This window comes from Salmo trutta, chromosome 30 (genome assembly GCF_901001165.1).
Source record: "Salmo trutta chromosome 30, fSalTru1.1, whole genome shotgun sequence".
Classification (NCBI taxonomy): domain Eukaryota; kingdom Metazoa; phylum Chordata; class Actinopteri; order Salmoniformes; family Salmonidae; genus Salmo; species Salmo trutta.
Genome location: NC_042986.1, coordinates 27,000,435 through 27,018,467, shown reverse-complemented (window position 1 = coordinate 27,018,467; position 18,033 = coordinate 27,000,435). Strand labels below are relative to the sequence as shown.

The 18,033-nt window shown below is 42.9% G+C and overlaps 1 protein-coding gene across 1 annotated transcript in view; it reads left to right on the top strand.

The window, feature by feature from the left end:
- Positions 1-5,375: 5,375 nt before the first annotated feature.
- LOC115168387 (bone morphogenetic protein 7-like) overlaps positions 5,376-18,033 on the top strand; it is a 52,831-nt gene continuing 40,173 nt past the window's right edge. The window contains exon 1 of the mRNA XM_029723605.1: positions 5,376-6,113. Coding sequence (XP_029579465.1) covers positions 5,714-6,113 — 400 coding nt within the window. The 5' untranslated portion in view covers positions 5,376-5,713. The remainder of the gene's footprint in view (positions 6,114-18,033) is intronic.

Sequence of the window (18,033 nt, the reverse complement as noted above, 5' to 3'; positions counted from 1 at the left end):
TCCTGTTCTACCTCGCTGTGCCATTGAAGTCTAATTTGACTGTCATAAAATTACCCGGCAAGCTGTGGCTCTAAAACATCTCAACCTTACAGAGCCACTAAAACTCTCTGTGAAGCTAAAAGTTTACCGTTACACCACATGAAGTGGTCATTAACGGTGGAAGGGGCCATCTGAAAGCCCCTCTCCCTGCCAAGGCCAGAACGGAGCGCACAAGATGGTCAGGGATGTTCCATTAATGTGTGGTGTTTAAGAGGTGCTGGGGCCAGGGTGGCATGTGGAAGGGGTGAAACAGCTACCAAATATCTTCACCCCGTCCCCTCCAACCCTGGCCTGCTCCTTGTCTGAGCACTGCACAGCACTCTCTGGCGTTACCTACTTCCTGCTTGCATGTACACTGGCTAGGGTGACAGGGAGTAGGGGTGCGCTCATATTGCCTCATAAATAAACACTCACTCAGAGGGCATGGGCATTTGTGTGTGTGTGTGTGTGTGTGTGTGTGTGTGTGTGTGTAATTTGTTTCCCCTGCTCTACTTGTCAACCTTCCCCTGCTCTACTTGTCAACCTTCTTACTGAAGGTTGTGATGGTAAAGTTGTCTGACTAAATATGTTGATGGTAAAGTTGTCTGACTGAATGTTGTGATGGTAAAGTTGTCTGATTTAATATTGTCATGGTAAAATTGTCTGAGTGAAGGTTGTGATGGTAAAGTTGTCTGACTGAATATTGTGATGGTTCTGTTGTCTGACGGAATGTTGTGCTGGTAAAGTTGTCTGATTGAATGTTGTGCTGGTAAAGTTGTCTGATTGAATGTTGTGATGGTAAAGTTGTCTGATTAAATGTTGTGATGCTAAAGTTGTCTGATTGAATGTTGTGACGGTAAATTTGACTGACGAAATGTTGTGATGGGAAAGTTTTCTGACTGAATAATGTGACGGTAATGTTGTCTGACTGAATATTGTCATGGTAAAGTTGTATGACTGAATGTTGTGATGATAAAGTAGTCTGACTGAATATTGTGATGGTACTGTTGTCTGACTGAATAATGTGACGGTAATATTGTCTGACTGAATATTGTCATGGTAAAGTTGCATGACTGAATGTTGTGATGATAAAGTTGTCTGACTTAATATTGTGATGTTACTGTTGTCTGATGGAATTTGGTGATGGAAAAGTTGTCTGATTGAATGTTGTCATGCTAAAGTTGTCTGATTGAATGTTGTGATGGTAAAATTATCTTACTGAAGGTTGTGATGGTTAAGAAGTCTCACTGAATATTTTGATGGTAAAGTTGTCTGACTGAATGTTGTGATGGTAAAGTTATCTGACTGAATATTGTGATGGTAAAGTTGTGTGTCTGAATGTTGTGATGGTAAAGTTTTCTGATTTAATATTGTGACGGTAAAGGTGTATGACTGAATGTTGTGATGATAAAGTAATCTGACTGAATATTGTGATGATACTGTTGTCTGACTGAATGTTGTGATGGTAATGTTGTCTGACTGATTGTTGTGATGGTAAAGTTGTCTGACTGAATGTTGTGATGGAATAGTTGTCTGATTGAATGTTGTGATGGTAAAGTTGTCTGACTGAATGTTGTGATGGTAAAGTTTTCTGACTAAATATTGTGATGGTAATGTTGTCTGACTGAATGTTGTCTCGGTAAAGTTCTATGACTTAATATTGTGACGGTAAATTTGTCTGATGAAATGTTGTGATGGTAAAGTTTTCTGACTGAATAATGTGATGGTAAAGTTGTCTGATTGAATGTTATGATGCTAAAGTTGTCTGATTGAACGCTGTGATGGTAAAGTAGTCTGACTGAATATTGTGATGGTACTGTTGTCTGACTGAATAATGTGACAGTAATATTGTCTGACTGAATATTGTCATGGTAAAGTTGCATGACTGAATGTTGTGATGGTAAAGTTGTCTGATTGAATGTTGTGATGGTAAAATTATCTTACTGAAGGTTGTGATGGTAAAGTTAACTGACTGAATATTGTGATGGTAAAGTTGTGTGTCTGAATGTTGTGATGGTAAAGTTTTCTGATTTAATATTGTGACGGTAAAGGTGTATGACTGAATGTTGTGATTATAAAGTAATCTGACTGAATATTGTGACGATACTGTTGTCTGACTGAATGTTGTGATGGTAATGTTGTCTGACTAATTGTTGTGCTGGTAAAGTTGTCTGATTGAATGTTGTGATGCTAAAGTTGTCTTACTGAAGGTTGTGATGGTAACGAATTCTCACTGAATATTTTCATCGTAAATTTGTCTGACGTAATATGGTGATAGTAAAGTTTTCTGACTAAATGTTGCGATGGTAAAGTTTTCTGACTGAACATTGTGATGGTAATGTTGTCTGACTGAATGTTGTCTCGGTAAAGTTGTTTGACGGAATATTGTGATGGTAAAGTTGTCTGACTGAATGTTGTGATAGTAAGTTGTCTGATTGAATGTTGTCATGGTAAAGTTGTATGATTGAATGTTGTGATGCTAAAGTTGTATGATTGAATGTTGTGATGCTAAAGTTGTCTGATTGAATGTTGTGATGCTAAAGTTGTCTGATTGAATGTTGTGATGCTAAAGTTGTCTTACTTAAGGTTGTGATGATAACGAAGTCTCACTGAATATTGTGATGATGGAATGATGGAATGTTGTGATGGTAAAGATTTCTAACTAAATGTTGCGATGGTAATGTTGTCTGACTGAATATTGTCATGGTAAATTTGTATGACTGAATATTGTGAAGGTAAAGTTTTCTGAATAAATGTTGTGATGGTAATGTTGTCTGACTGAATATTGTCATGGTAAATTTGTATGACTGAATGTTGTGATGATAAAGTAGTCTGACTGAATATTGTTATGGTACTGTTGTCTGATGGAATGTTGTGATGGTAAAGTTATCTGACTGAATGTTGTGATGGTAAAGTTGTCTGACTGAATGTTGTGATGGTGAAGGTGTCTGACTGAATATTGTGACGGTAAATTTATATAACGAAATGTTGTGATGGTAACGTTTTCTGACTGAATAATATGACGGTAATGTTGTGTGACTGAATATTGTGATGGTAAAGTTGTATGACTGAATGTTGTGATGATAAAGTAGTCTGACTGAATATTGTGATGGTACTGTTGTCTGACGGAATATTGTGATTATACTGTTGTCTGACAGAATGTTGTGATGGTAAAGTTATCTGATTGAATTTTGTGATGCTAAAGTTGTCTGATTGAATGTTGTGATGCTAAAGTTTTCTGATTGAATGTTGTGATGGTAAAGTTATCTTACTGAAGGTTGTGATGGTAAAGAAGTCTCACTGAATATTTTGATGGTAACGTTGTCTGACTGAATATTGTGATCGTAAAGTTTTCTGACTGCATAATGTGACGGTAATGTTGTCTGACTGGAAATTGTGATATTAAAGTAGTCTGACTGAATATTGTGAAGGCACTGGTGTCTGATGGGATTTTGTGATGGTAAATTTGTCTGACTGAGGGGTGTGATGGTATAGTTGACTGACTGAATTTTGAGATGGTAAAGTTGTCTGACTGAATGTTGTGATTGTAAAGTTGTATGATTGAATATTGTGATACTAAAGTTGTCTGACTGAATATTGTGAAGGTAAAGTTTTCTGACTGAATAATGTGACGGTAATGTTGTTTGATTGAATGTTGTGATGGTGGAGTTGTCTGACTTAATATTGTGACGGTAAATTTATATAACGAAATGTTGTGATGGTAAAGTTTTCTGACTGAATAATATGACGGTAATGTTGTGTGACTGAATATTGTCATGGTAAAGTTGTATGACTGAATGTTGTGATGATAAAGTAGTCTGACTGAATATTGTGATGGTAAAGTTGTCTGATTGAATTTTGTGATGCTAAAGTTGTCTGATTGAATGTTGTGATGCTAAAGTTTTCTGATTGAATGTTGTGATGGTAAAGTTATCTTACTGAAGGTTGTGATGGTAAAGAAGTCTCACTGAATATTTGATGGTAAAATTGTCTGATTGAATTTTGTGATGCTAAAGTTGTCTGATTGAATGTTGTGATGCTAAAGTTTTCTGATTGAATGTTGTGATGGTAAAGTTATCTTACTGAAGGTTGTGATGGTAAAGAAGTCTCACTGAATATTTGATGGTAAAGTTGTCTGACTTAATATTTGATGGTAAAGTTGTCTGACTGAATATTGTGATGGTAAAGTTTTCTGACTGAATATTGTGATCGGAAAGTTTTCTGACTGAAAATTGTGATGATAAAGTAGTCTGACTGAAGGTTGTGATGGTAAAGAAGTCTCACTGAATATTGTGATGATACTGTTGTCTGATCGAATGTTGTGACGCTAAAGTTTTCTGACTGAGTGTTGTGATGATAAAGTTGTCTGACGGAATGTTGTGATGGTAAAGTTGTCTGACTGAGTGTTGTGATGGTAATGTTGTCTGACTGAATATTGTGACGGTATTGTTGTCTGATTGAATATTGTCATGCTAATGTTGTCTGACTGAGTGTTGTGATGGTAAAGTTATCTGACTGAATGTTGTGAAGGTAAAGTTGTCTGACTGAATGTTGTGATGGTGAAGCTGTCTGACTGGATATTGTGATGGTAAAGTTGTCTGAAGGAATGTTGTGATGGTAAAGTTGTCTGACTGAATATTGTGATGGTAAAGTTGTCTGACTAAATGTTGTGATGGTAAAGTTTTCTGACTGAATATTGTCATGATAAAGTTGTCTGATTTAATGTTGTGATGGTGAAGTTGTCTGACTGGATATTGTGATGATAAAGTTGTCTGAATTAATGTTGTGATGGTAAAATTGTCTGACTGAATATTGTGACGGTAAATTTGACCGACGAAATGTGATGGTAAAGTTGTCTGACGAAATGTTGTGATGGTAAAGTTGTAATAATCTAGTCATCGTTGTTATTCTAGTAGAGTAGTGCACCTGCAATATGAACACATTGTATGGTATGTTACGATCTCTCCTTCTGTATTAGGCAACACGGAGAACACTTTTGCCAACATTGCCCACACAGTTTCCTTAGGAGCAAATAATTCCTCCTCCATAAAACAGAGAAAAGAGTTCAGGCGCCTGTCATAGGTAAACTGTGTATTAACCATTTCCAGGGAACACATGCAAGAGAACATGATACTGATGACAGGTCTTTTTCAAAGCAATATAGATGTAGCTATGGTATGTTGGCCTTTTGTCACATTGTGCTTCTTTTGGGAGGGTAATCATGCAAGCACGGACACACACACACACGCGCGCGCACACACACACACGCACACACACACAGTGCTATACTGGGCTACAGCAATTGTAGCGCTCTCTCACTCTACTCCTCCCAGCGCACAAAGCACCTCCTCAAAGTCTGATTGCTGAGCTCGGCTCATCGCACTCGCTGCAACACGTCTTGTCAACCTTGCAGTTTATGCGTGACCCAGGGAGACAGTGACAGGCTAGTGAGAGGTCGGAGTAGCTGGATGTAAAGGCAAAATAATCGAAATTCAAAATTGTACAGATCAGTGGATTTTAAGGCAATCCAATAAGAGTGGACGTTTAAGTGAAATTGATGTTCCAATCGGGAACTCTTCCCTCAACATGAGGAGCCGTCAATGATTCGGGTATTGAACAAACATGTTGCGAAGTTCAATATCCTTATTTTAAGTATTGGGTTAGAGCACTCAGCGCAATTACGCACGGCATCAAAATGGTTTCATTTTTGGATAGACGTGCCCCTGCTTTGTTCCTCGTATGGGGCTACTGCGTCCTGGCGGACACAGTATTTTCTAACTTTACCCTGGACAATGAGGTCCACTCGAGTTTCATCCACCGGCGGCTGAAAAGCCAGGAGCGCAGGGAGATGCAGCGGGAAATCCTCTCGATACTCGGGCTCCCACACCGGCCGCGACCGCATCTCCACGGGAAGCACAACGCGGCCCCAATGTTCATGATGGACCTGTACAATGCCATGTCCACGGAGGGGGAAGAGGACGCGTACTCCTATCCATACAAACCCGTCTTCACCACCCAGGGGCCGCCGATAGCAACTCTACAGGACAACAACTTGCTAAACGACGCAGACATGGTTATGAGCTTTGTCAATTTAGGTATGTCACCCCTTGCCATTTGTGCATATTATGATGTGCCCATGCAGTATTCGATTTTCCATCTTAAGCGTCTGAGGTTTTGCACGGCGGATATCTAAGCGCCATGCCTTAAATGTGTATGTAACAATTTGCTCATATCTTATTACATATACACCAATATGTAATAACACGAGTGAAACTGGAGTAAAGGCGATTTGCAAATGATTTAACTGTTAACCTTAGTAATATTGATTTACAGACCAAGTGACATTGTTTAGGTTCCCTGTTCCATGTTTAGGCAATATCTAATGACTTTAAAGTAAGTTACACTGGGTCCTTAAGACTTATCGCCCTCCTGATTTATGGGCCTTAAAAGACAACTGGGATTTTCACATAGCAGGAGAATGAAAGTTAGATGTATTTTCTATTGAACCAACCATGCTTTTTCGTCTGCACATGGGGATGTTGGGTCTTTGTCCTGCAGAAGCACTTTATCAGGCTACAGCACACACACTGCACAAGAAAAGCCATCCAGTGTAGATACAAGTTGTAGAATAGGTAGTCCATCTTTACAGTGTGTTGCGATTGAGTTAATGGTCCAGTTGAGGAATCCCAGAGTGTCACATTCCAGTGTCTTGTCTGTCTCTGTCAAACAGCTGTCCGTTGAGCTAATGTTCAGGTGCTCAACCCTACAGATGATGTAACCTGCAGTCACTCAGTCCACTGTTGTTATCTGGAGTATGAGCAAGTGTCAACAACAGAATAGGTTCAAGGTGCATCTTGGTCTCCTTAGGTCTCTTTAGGTTTTGCATTCCCGACAAAATAACATCCTCAACAGTTTGTATTCTATCTCCAGAGTTGGGCATGATCTGTTGTATCTCAACACGTGAAAAAGGGCCATGTCTCGGATAGCCTATGCTCTTTCCCTCTTAGAATATACGTTTTCTCTCAGTTGTTGACTGTGGGTTTTTTGGCCCTGTTTCATAATCACGTTCCTTATCTAATTAGTGCATCTTAGTGAAATCCCCCTGAGATTCTGCTCCATTACTGATTACCATTACTGTCAGCAGCAACAGCCAGCCAGGCTTTACTGCCTGCCCATCATCACAATATTAGCAGGCAACGCCAGGGGATTTATGAAAAGATAAACACACCATCATAATTCAATTTGGCCAACAAATTATGCAATCACAGCAACTGCATTTATGAATGAGGGTCAAGATGAGTATTGGTGATTAATTTGAAGAGGGAAACCACACTGCAGCATGGGATCTGGCTAGAGTACATATTCAGTGTACTACTTGTGTGGTTATAGGAAAGTTAAAAGGCAAATATTAACAAAGAATACAAGAAGAAATATCATTGCTCAATGGAGCTGGAGTTTGTGATGAATCCTGGAGAGATGAAGGGATGATTGTTGGAGGGTTTTGGCAACGAAGTGGGAGGTGACAGTGCTTCCTCTGCTGCACTATATCATTAAAGAGGGACATGCTGCATTTTGACACAGATTGATGTGACTGCAGAACCTTGCAAAGTCAAGGGACTCTCTCTTTTCCTAACACTCCCAGACTGAGGCTGCATCTGAAAAGGCACAATATTCCAAATCCCTATATAGTGCATTGCTTTTGACCTAGGCCCACATAGGGCTCCAGGGCCCTGGTCAAATGTAGTACACTATGTAGGGAATGGGGTGCCATTTTGAAGGCAACCGAAGACTTCAACGGGGCAAGTAGAAACAGTTCCTAACATAGGAGAAATGAGCACTCTGATATTACTATTGGCCTTATTTTCTTAGTCTGTGATCCATAAACAAGACATTCAATCATAACAAAGATGTTTCACATCAACAAGAGAGCATTTTTTGATTTGGGGCAAACAAAATAAATAATATTATAGCTGAACCCATCTTGTGTAATCAAGACCCTTTCTCGCCTAGAGATTTCTACGCTTGTTCTGTGACTTGCGGCTTGTGAACAAAGCCCTAATACAATTAATGTTGGAGTGTTTGTCCAGAGTCACTTCCACTCAGCTCACAGTGACTGTTATTGGTTGAGGCCTGGTAATATGGTTACCGAGCAGCACAGAAGCCTTTTCTCCTCTCTGCAGGGAAGGTTGGATTCCCCTGATGCCATATTGGGTTCCTCTTACCATATATCAAATGGTCTGTGTCACTCATTTGGATAAAGTGGATGTGTGTCTTGTTGATGTCATCATGGGTCTCGTCCGTGAATGGGCCTCTTAGTCAGTGCTCTTCTTCCTGAGTCTTATGTGATGCCATCAGATATGAGCCAGGCTTGATCCAAGCCCCAGATCGAAATGCTGATTCATACGCCTTTATATGAGAACGTGAGAGAGTGTGTGAGAGAGTGTGTGAGAGAGTGTGTGAGTGAGTGATCTTATTTTCTAGCCTTAACTCAAGACCTATGCAGGGGGAAATGAGAGCGCAACATGCTTTTTCATTGAATCACTACAATTAGAACCCTCAGAAGTCAGGCTCCATAAATGCCGTCATGTCCAAGGGGCCTCTGTTAGACTAACGTCCAACTGCCTTGGAGGTGGTTGGGAAGCGTTTTCTAAAAGTATCTGGGAGGCATTTTAGCTTTTAAATATTATGACAACAGGAGTTTATCTGATTTCAATGATAGTCCCCTCAAAGTGCCAGTGAGGGAGAGGGAAGAAGAGCAAAGAAAAGGGAATGAGGAAAAGGGGAGGTATTGAAGAGGTTTGGTGGTTCCGCATGACCCTGATTCTTGACAGACGTCTTGTAGGGAGAGTGTGTTAGCAAGCATAGGGGAATAATTCGAGATTTAGACTCATGACATTGCTCTGTGTGTGTCCTCCTGGCTACTCAAGTCAAGGCCTACTCCCTGTTTAAATACAGCGTTGCAGCTGGCACAATCTGATTGTTTGAGCACCTGCAGATCATTTGAAAGGACCATTCAAAAAAGTGATTATAAGGCATGGAACTGATGTTTTATTATTGCTAAGTGCTGCTGAGTGTTGTTTATTGAATTGTGCACAGGGCAGCTGATTTGTTAAGTCATTGAATGGCTGTATGACCTTACATGATAAAGCATGATATGATATGCAACTGATAGATTATCTGTTAGTATACAGTATATCTGAGCTGTTCTCAGGCCTGCCTATAGCTAATTGTTTTGTCAGTGTGTATCTGAGCTGTTCTCAGGCCTGCCTATAGCTAATTGTTTTGTCAGTGTGTATCTGAGTTGTTCTCAGGCCTGCCTATAGCTAATTGTGTTGTCAGTGTGTATCTGAGCTGTTCTCAGGCCTGCCTCTAGCTGATGTTTTGTCAGTGTGTATCTGAGCTGTTCTCAGGCCTGCTGATAGCTGATATGTTGTCAGTGTGTATCTGAGCTGTTCTCTGGCCTGCTGATAGCTGATCTGTTGTCAGTGTGCATCTGAGCTGTTCTCAGGCCTGCTGATAGCTGATCTGTTGTCAGTGTGTATCTGAGCTGTTCTCAGGCCTGCTGATAGCTGATGTTTTGTCAGTGTGTATCTGAGCTGTTCTCTGGCCTGCTGATAGCTGATCTGTTGTCAGTGTGCATCTGAGCTGTTCTCAGGCCTGCTGATAGCTGATCTGTTGTCAGTGTGTATCTGAGCTGTTCTCAGGCCTGCTGATAGCTGATCTGTTGTCAGTGTGTATCTGAGCGGTTCTCAGGCCTGCTGATAGCTGATCTGTTGTCAGTGTGTATCTGAGCGGTTCTCAGGCCTGCTGATAGCTGATCTGTTGTCAGTGTGTATCTGAGCTGCTCTGAGGTTGGTTTCCAGGGCAGGCCCAGGATGGGTGTGTTGCTTTGGGAAAGACCCCAGGGCCAGAGATGTCCTCTCCTCTCCCCTCTTCTCCTCTCCTCTCCTCTCCTCCATCTGAGTCACCTCAGTTAAAAGGCCCGCTGTGTAAATGGCTTACTGTGTACATGCAGAATGTACACATCTACACGCAACATGAGTCACCTTGGCCCAGGGTGTGTGCTGCTCAACATCCAACTCTCACACGCTAACTCACTTACTAACACTCTCACTGTGTGAAATTGTATGTTTTTTTTCTGTAGCATTAGCTTGGGATATGAACCTATTACACAGCATATAGGAGTTATATTGACGAGACAGTCTATAGGAGTTATACTGTATGTGGCAATGTTCTCTCGCTTTCTCTCTCTTTTTTTCTCTGTCTTTCTCTGTCTTTCTCTCTCTTTCTGTCTTTCTTGTTCTCCCAATGTGTAGTCCTCTCAGCTGGAATGATTGACGCTTTACCCAAGCACACATACCATTTCACACACACACACACACACACACACACACACACACACACACACACACACACACACACACACACACACACACACACACACACACACACACACACACACACACACACACACACACACACACACACACACCTCCCTTTGGGTAATTATTTGATATGGTCCCAGCAGTCCCCAGTGCATTAGCCCTCAGCCACAGTGAATTAAGTAATTTCCCCTTCAACAAACCACAGCTTCCAGAGCTCTGGGCTGCTTGGCTGGGCTGGCATGGCAAAGGGAAGTCAAGCACTTACACACACACACACACACAAACAAACCCGTTTTCCACACACGGATGCCCACTCGGTCTCACACACCACAGGGCAGCAGGGTGACTTCCACGTCTACTATGTGCATCTCACAGGTCAGTGAATAGTGGCATCATTGGCGTGGGGTATTTATGGTCTGTTTTCCAGCTCTGGATTTTAATGTCTTACAGTAATGTGTTATCAGGTGTGTTTAGTCATGGCTTCCTGCTATGCCCTGCTGGAGTCATGGAATCATGCAAGGATTACCGTAGCCTGAGGCGGTGAGAAAGTGTGTGTGTGTGTCTGTCTGCGTGCATGCCTGCCTGCGTCGAGTATGCGTGTGTGTTTGTATGCGCTTACAAACTCGCGTGTATCCATGTGTGTGTATAAAGAAAAATGAAACAGTGCTTGTTTGCTCTCTGGCATTCCAGTAACCAGAGCCATGCTGATAGGTCCCCAGAGCCATGCTGATAGGTCCCCAGAGCCATGCTGATAGGTCCCCAGAGCCATGCTGATAGGTCCCCAGAGCTATGCTGATAGGTCCCCAGAGCTATGCTGATAGGTCCCCAGAGCCATGCTGATAGGTCCCCAGAGCCATGCTGATAGGTCCCCAGAGCCATGCTGATAGGTCCCCAGAGCCATGCTGATAGGTCCCCAGAGCCATGCTGATAGGTCCCCAGAGCTATGCTGATAGGTCCCCAGAGCTATGCTGATGGGTCCCCAGAGCCATGCTGATAGGTCCCCAGAGCCATGCTGATAGGTCCCCAGAGCCATGCTGATAGGTCCCCAGAGCCATGCTGATAGGTCCCCAGAGCTATGCTGATAGGTCCCTGGGTGTCTAATAGTCCTGCTGGAAGTCAGCTGTTCTGACTACACACTCAGAGGAGGGACGTCGTAAAATAAAGCATTGAGTTTGGCTACAATGCGAACACACATGTGAGCAAAGTTCAGATTATTTAAAAAAAGGTGTACAGCTGCAGTGCGTTTTCATTGTCCAAATGCTCTGCTGCTATTAATCCGCACCAGATGTGTGAAACATTTGACTAAATTCAAAAACAAACAATGATGTGAGTTCTTTTGTCTCCTTGCTCTCTGCTGGCTCTAACGTCGGCCTAGCAACATTAGACCTGGGGCCAATATGTACATAAGCATTCAATATTTACTTGCAGTATAAGTATACATTTTGTACTGTTTATAGATGCATTTGAAATACATCCTTTCCTAACCCATAACATAAGAAATCTAGAGCATGTTTGAAACATTTAGATACAAGTCTGAAGGGTTATAACATATTATTTTATTGAGAGAAAAGGATTTGTTTGATTCAGTTAGATTCATATTTGTCCTGTGTGTGGATGTGTGTCTTGATGAGAGAAGGATTCCATCTGTTACCATGGTGACACCACAGGGCACCACCTGCCCCCCTGCCACCCCCCTCACCCCCTCACCACCCCCTGGGCGGTGGCACAGAGTTGGCAGCCCGTTTAGGTTTAATGGTGTGTGTTAGCGGGCAGGTCAAAAAAGAGGCTTGAATTGGCATGTTTGGAAGTTTGGATTTATTAGAGGGTTTTGCATTGAGACAGCATTGTGTTACTCCACTGCTGTACACACACACACACACACACACATTTACACATACATACATTTACACATGCATGCACATGCTCGCGCACATTATCACACACACTCATGCCTGCATGCTTGGAAACGCTTGCTGTCACGTCACAGTTATGTTGGAGTTACAGTCATGTTGGAGTCATACATCTAAATCCCTAGAAGTCATAGCATTAACTTATTGGTGTTGATGTATGGAACATGGTGCTGTAAGGAATATGGAACATGGTGCTGTAAGGAATATGGAACATGGTGCTGTAAGGAATATGGAACATGGTGCTGTAAGGAATATGGAACATGGTGCTGTAAGGAATATGGAACATGGTGCTGTAAGGAATATGGGACATGGTGCTGTAAGGAATATGGAACATGGTGCTGTAAGGAATATGGGACATGGTGCTGTAAGGAATATGGAACATGGTGCTGTAAGGAATATGGGACATGGTGCTGTAAGGAATATGGAACATGGTGCTGTAAGGAATATGGAACATGGTGCTGTAAGGAATATGGAACATGGTGCTGTAAGGAATATGGGACATGGTGCTGTAAGGAATATGGAACATGGTGCTGTTAGGAATATGGAACATGGTGCTGTAAGGAATATGGGACATGGTGCTGTAAGGAGTATGGAACATGGTGCTGTAAGGAGTATGGAACATGGTGCTGTAAGGAATATGGGACATGGTGCTGTAAGGAATATGGAACATGGTGCTGTAAGGAATATGGGACATGGTGCTGTAAGGAATATGGGACATGGTGCTGTAAGGAATATGGAACATGGTGCTGTAAGGAATATGGGACATGGTGCTGTAAGGAATATGGAACATGGTGCTGTAAGGAATATGGAACATGGTGCTGTAAGGAATATGGGACATGGTGCTGTTAGGAATATGGAACATGGTGCTGTAAGGAATATGGGACATGGTGCTGTAAGGAATATGGAACATGGTGCTGTAAGGAATATGGAACATGGTGCTGTAAGGAATATGGGACATGGTGCTGTTAGGAATATGGAACATGGTGCTGTAAGGAATATGGGACATGGTGCTGTAAGGAATATGGAAGATGGTGCTGTAAGGAATATGGAAGATGGTGCTGTAAGGAATATGGACATGGTGCTGTAAGGAATATGGTGCTGTAAGGAATGTGGAAGATGGTGCTGTAAGGTATATGGAAGATGGTGCTGTAAGGAATATGGAACATGGTGCTGTAAGGAATATGGAAGATGGTGCTGTAAGGAAAATGGACATGGTGCTGTAAGGAGTATGGAACATGGTGCTGTAAGGAATATGGAACATGGTGCTGTAAGGAATATGGAACATGGTATATGCTAGGTAGATGTGGCAGCAGGGAAATAGTTGGTGAGTAGGTGGGGGTGGGTATATGGTGTGGGTGCTGAAGTGATGATGTTGGAATAGGATTGAAATGGTATGTACTGTAGGCAGACACACACACACACACACACACACACACACACACACACACACACACACACACACACACACACATCCCTTCTTGCTCCTTCTCTCCCTGGCCTCCTTGCAGGCCTGTGCTCAGTGGGCTGCCCTTGGGACTGAGGTTAATACAGATGTTTCTCTACGTCTGCAGTCCAAAGCAGATGTGCACAGAAACTCTATCTCCTCGCAATTCAACAGACCCCTTCCCCACATCCCTCTGTCCCCCAGCCCTGTCCCTCTCATATCAACCACAGCCATGTCTGACCCTCCCTCCCCACCTTGCACCACCCTATACCAAAACACACAAACGCATATACACACACATGCATGCACGCACGCACACACACACACACACTTAAACCTACCAAAATACACTGACCTCCTCCTAACTTTCATAGCTTACACCAACAGTGTTCCCTAGTGTCCTCTCTCCAACCCCCAACTCTGCCCCTTAACTCTAGGGAATCAAACCTTCCCACCCGCGAGACACAAAACATGTCAACACTTTCTCACACACACACACACACACACACACACACACACACACACACACACACACACACACACACACACACACACACACACACACACACACACACACACACACACACACACACACACACACACACCAGCCCCAGAAGCCATCCATCTCTGACTTTTATAAGCTCTCTGGGGTGTGAGATAGTTCTCTCTGTCTGCCAGGTTAGGAACAGTAGATTGGAGCTGAAGCCTGTTGGATGGTCTTTCTGTTGAGGTCCAATCAGCTCTGTTCTCCTACTGGCCTGGCTTTGACACTGGGAGGTGTTATTCTTCCTCCCTCCCCATTGATTTATGTGGTCACTACTTGGTGGACACACACACACATACAGAGTGTTTACAATACATTTTGGAGCTGATTTGTGTCAGAGATTGCATATTGAATGCCCCCCATTGGACAGGAGAGAACTAACTGGGATAGAATAATGTGATAGTTGGTTCAGGTAGTTACTGTTGCCTTCAGGTAATGACTGTTTTTGCTGTCCTCTTTTCCACTTTTTTCAATGCTTCATGCAGAGTTAAAGCACTTAACATACCACAGAGAAGCTAAATAATGCCCCCCCCCCCCACACACACACAGTTTCTGCTAGGCTACCACATAACACATGGATTATTTATCAAAGTCAAGTCCTTGCATTCCCTTTCTATTTAACTCCTGGAACTGTATGTTCACCTGTAGATCTCCAAACAAACTGACATCTGGATATGCACAGCATCTCCTCACTCTTGGACTGTCCCAGACACTTGCTGTGAGTTGTGATGAAACAGCCTGCGGGTGGGACTTGACAATGTGGCGAGTTGTCAAAAGACCCAGATGTACAGAGTAGCGGGTGTTCTCGCTCGGCTGAAATGACGGACGACGTGCGTTCAAGGCCAGGAATGTTTCAGCCAACAACACTACGCTTTCTAAGTCATGTCTCTCTCTCTCTCTCTCTCTCTGAGGCTGAGTATGGGTAATTTTCACTGTAGGAGTATGCTGCTGACATAATTGACCCCTGAGGTTGCTCATAAACACATCAGAATGGGGTTAGAGAGAGAGAGAGAAGGGGGGCAGAAGATAAAGAATGAAAAGTATCCCTGAATTTGAGCGACAGACTTGGAGAAAATGATAGGATTGTGATGATAATAGAGGACAACAGTATGAGTCATAATACCCATAAAACCTAGCAGTCAAACAGGGAAATGGTTCCAATCATTTTTCCACCCTTCATTTTTACCTTAGGGGATTTTAGAAACACTTCCAATAAGGGCTGTGTTTTGTGAAGGCTTACCCTGCCATGACGTTTTGATAACTGTGTAAATCTCTCTAGGACAAGGTGACTTTTATCAGTATATTCTCCTGTATTTACCTCCCCTAAAAATGAAATGCAAATTTTCTGCTAATGTGGCTATCATAAAGTACTATAAATCTCATGATGATCTGGATGAGACTACCGAATCGAGGGAAAGGTAAGAATCTCTGGATTAACTATCTAATGTGAGCTAAATGTAGTAGTTAATAAATTGGCAACATTTCTTTAAATGGACAATTCTGTGAACTGTTTTGTGCAAGTTTTAAATTGACACAATACCTGTTAGCAAAGGTGTCAGCTAGAGATGACGTACAGGGTTTTGTAGTTTTGCATGATGTTTCCTTCATTAGCATTTTCGAATCTGAGAGTAAATGGAGCCAGAACTCTGCTCTATGGCCCATACTGGAGCACTGATGGAGAGTGTGTTGGTTGTTCTAGCAGAAGATTGTGTTAGCCTAAATTAATAATAATCTGTAATGTCTAAAGCCCTGTTTATACCTGGTGCTAACATGTGTCCTTTGTCCTGATCTTGTCTACATTCTGATTCAAATCAAATGAAATTGTATTGGTCACATACACATGGTTAGCAGATGTTATTGCGAGTGTTGCGAAATGCTTGTAAAAATTGTGAGTGTTTTAGGTGGCAAGCCAAATTGTCTGTGGGGGTGAAACCATTTCAGTTTGTACATGATGTTTACACCGAGGAACTTAAAACCTTCCACATTCTCCACTGCTGTCCCGTCGATGTGGGTATCATCTACTTTGTTTTGTTGACGTTGAGTGAGAGGTTGTTTTCCTGACACCACACTCCCAGGGCCCTCACCTCCTCCCTGTAGGCCGTCTCATCGTTGTTGGTAATCAGGCCTACTACTGTTGTGTAGTCCGCAAACTTGATGATTGATTTGGAGGCGTGCATGGCTACGCAGTCATGGGTGAACAGGGAGTACAGGAGGGGCCTGAGCACGCACCTTTGTGGGCCCCAGTGTTGAGGATCAGCGAAGTGGCGATGTTGTTTCCTACGTTCACCACCTGGGGGCGGCCCGTCAGGAAGTCCAGGACCCAATTGCACAGGGTAAGGTTGAGACCCAGGGCCTCAAGCTTAATGATGAGCTTGGAGGGTACTATGGTGTTGAATGCTGAGCTATAGTCAATGAACAGCATTCTGAAGTAGGCATTCCTCTTGCCCACATGGGATTGGGCAGTGTGCAGTGTGATGGCGATTGCATCGTCTGTGGACCTATTGGGGTGGTAAGAAAATTGAAGTGGGTCTAGGGTGACAGGTACGGTGGAGGTGATATGATCCTTGACTAGCCTCTCAAAGCACTTCATGATGACAGAAGTGAGTGCTACGGGGCGATAGTCATTTAGTTCAGTTACCTTTGCTTTCTTGGGTACAGGAACAATGGTGGCCATCTTGAAGCATGTGGGGACAGCAGACTGGCATAGGGAGAGATTGAATATGTCCGTAAACACACCAGCCAGCTGGTCTGCGCATGCTCTGAGGACGCGGCTAGGGATGCCGCCTGGGCCGGTAGCCATGCGAGGGTTAACACATTTAAATGTCTTGCTCACATCGGCCACGGAGAAGGTGAGCCCACAGTCCTTGGTAGCGGGCTGTGTCGGTGGCATTGTATTATCCTCAAAGCGGGTAAAGAAGGTGTTTAGTTTGTCTGGAAGCAAGACGTCGGTGTCCTTGACGTGGCTGATTTTCCTTTTGTAGTCCATGATTGTCTGTAGACCCTGCCACATACGTCTCATGTCTGAGCTGTTGAATGTCTCTGTACTGGCATTTCGCTTGTTTGATTGATTGCCTTGCGGAGGGAATAACTACACTGTTTGTATTCGGACATATTCCCAGTCACCTTTCCATGGTTAAATGTGCTGGTTCGCACTTTCAGTTTTGTGCGAATGCCGCCATCTATCCACGATTTCTGGTTAGGGTAGGTTTTAATAGTCACAGTAGGTACAACATCTCCTATGCACTTCCTTATAAACTTACTCACCGAATCAGCGTATACGTCAATATTATTCTCTGAGTCTACCTGGAACATGTCCCATTCCGCGTGATCAAAACAATTTTGAAGCGTGGACTCTGATTGGTCAGACCAGCGTTGAACAGTCCTTAGCACGGGTACATCCTGTTTGAGTTTCTGTCTATAGGAAGGGAGGAGCAAAATGGAGTCGTGGTCCGATATGCCGAAAGGAGGGCGGGGGAGGGCCTTGTTTGCATCGCGGAAGTTAGAGTAGTATTGATCCAGTGTTTTACCAGTGCGAGTGCTACAGTCAATATCCTGGTAGAATTTAGGTAGTCTTGTTCTCAAATTTGCTTTGTTAAAATCCCTAGCAACAATAAATGCAGCCTTAGGATATATGGTTTCCAGTTTGCATAAAGTCCAGTGAAGATCCTTGAGGGCTGTCATGGTATCGGCTCGAGGGGGGATATTCACGGCTGTGACAATAACCGAGGAGAA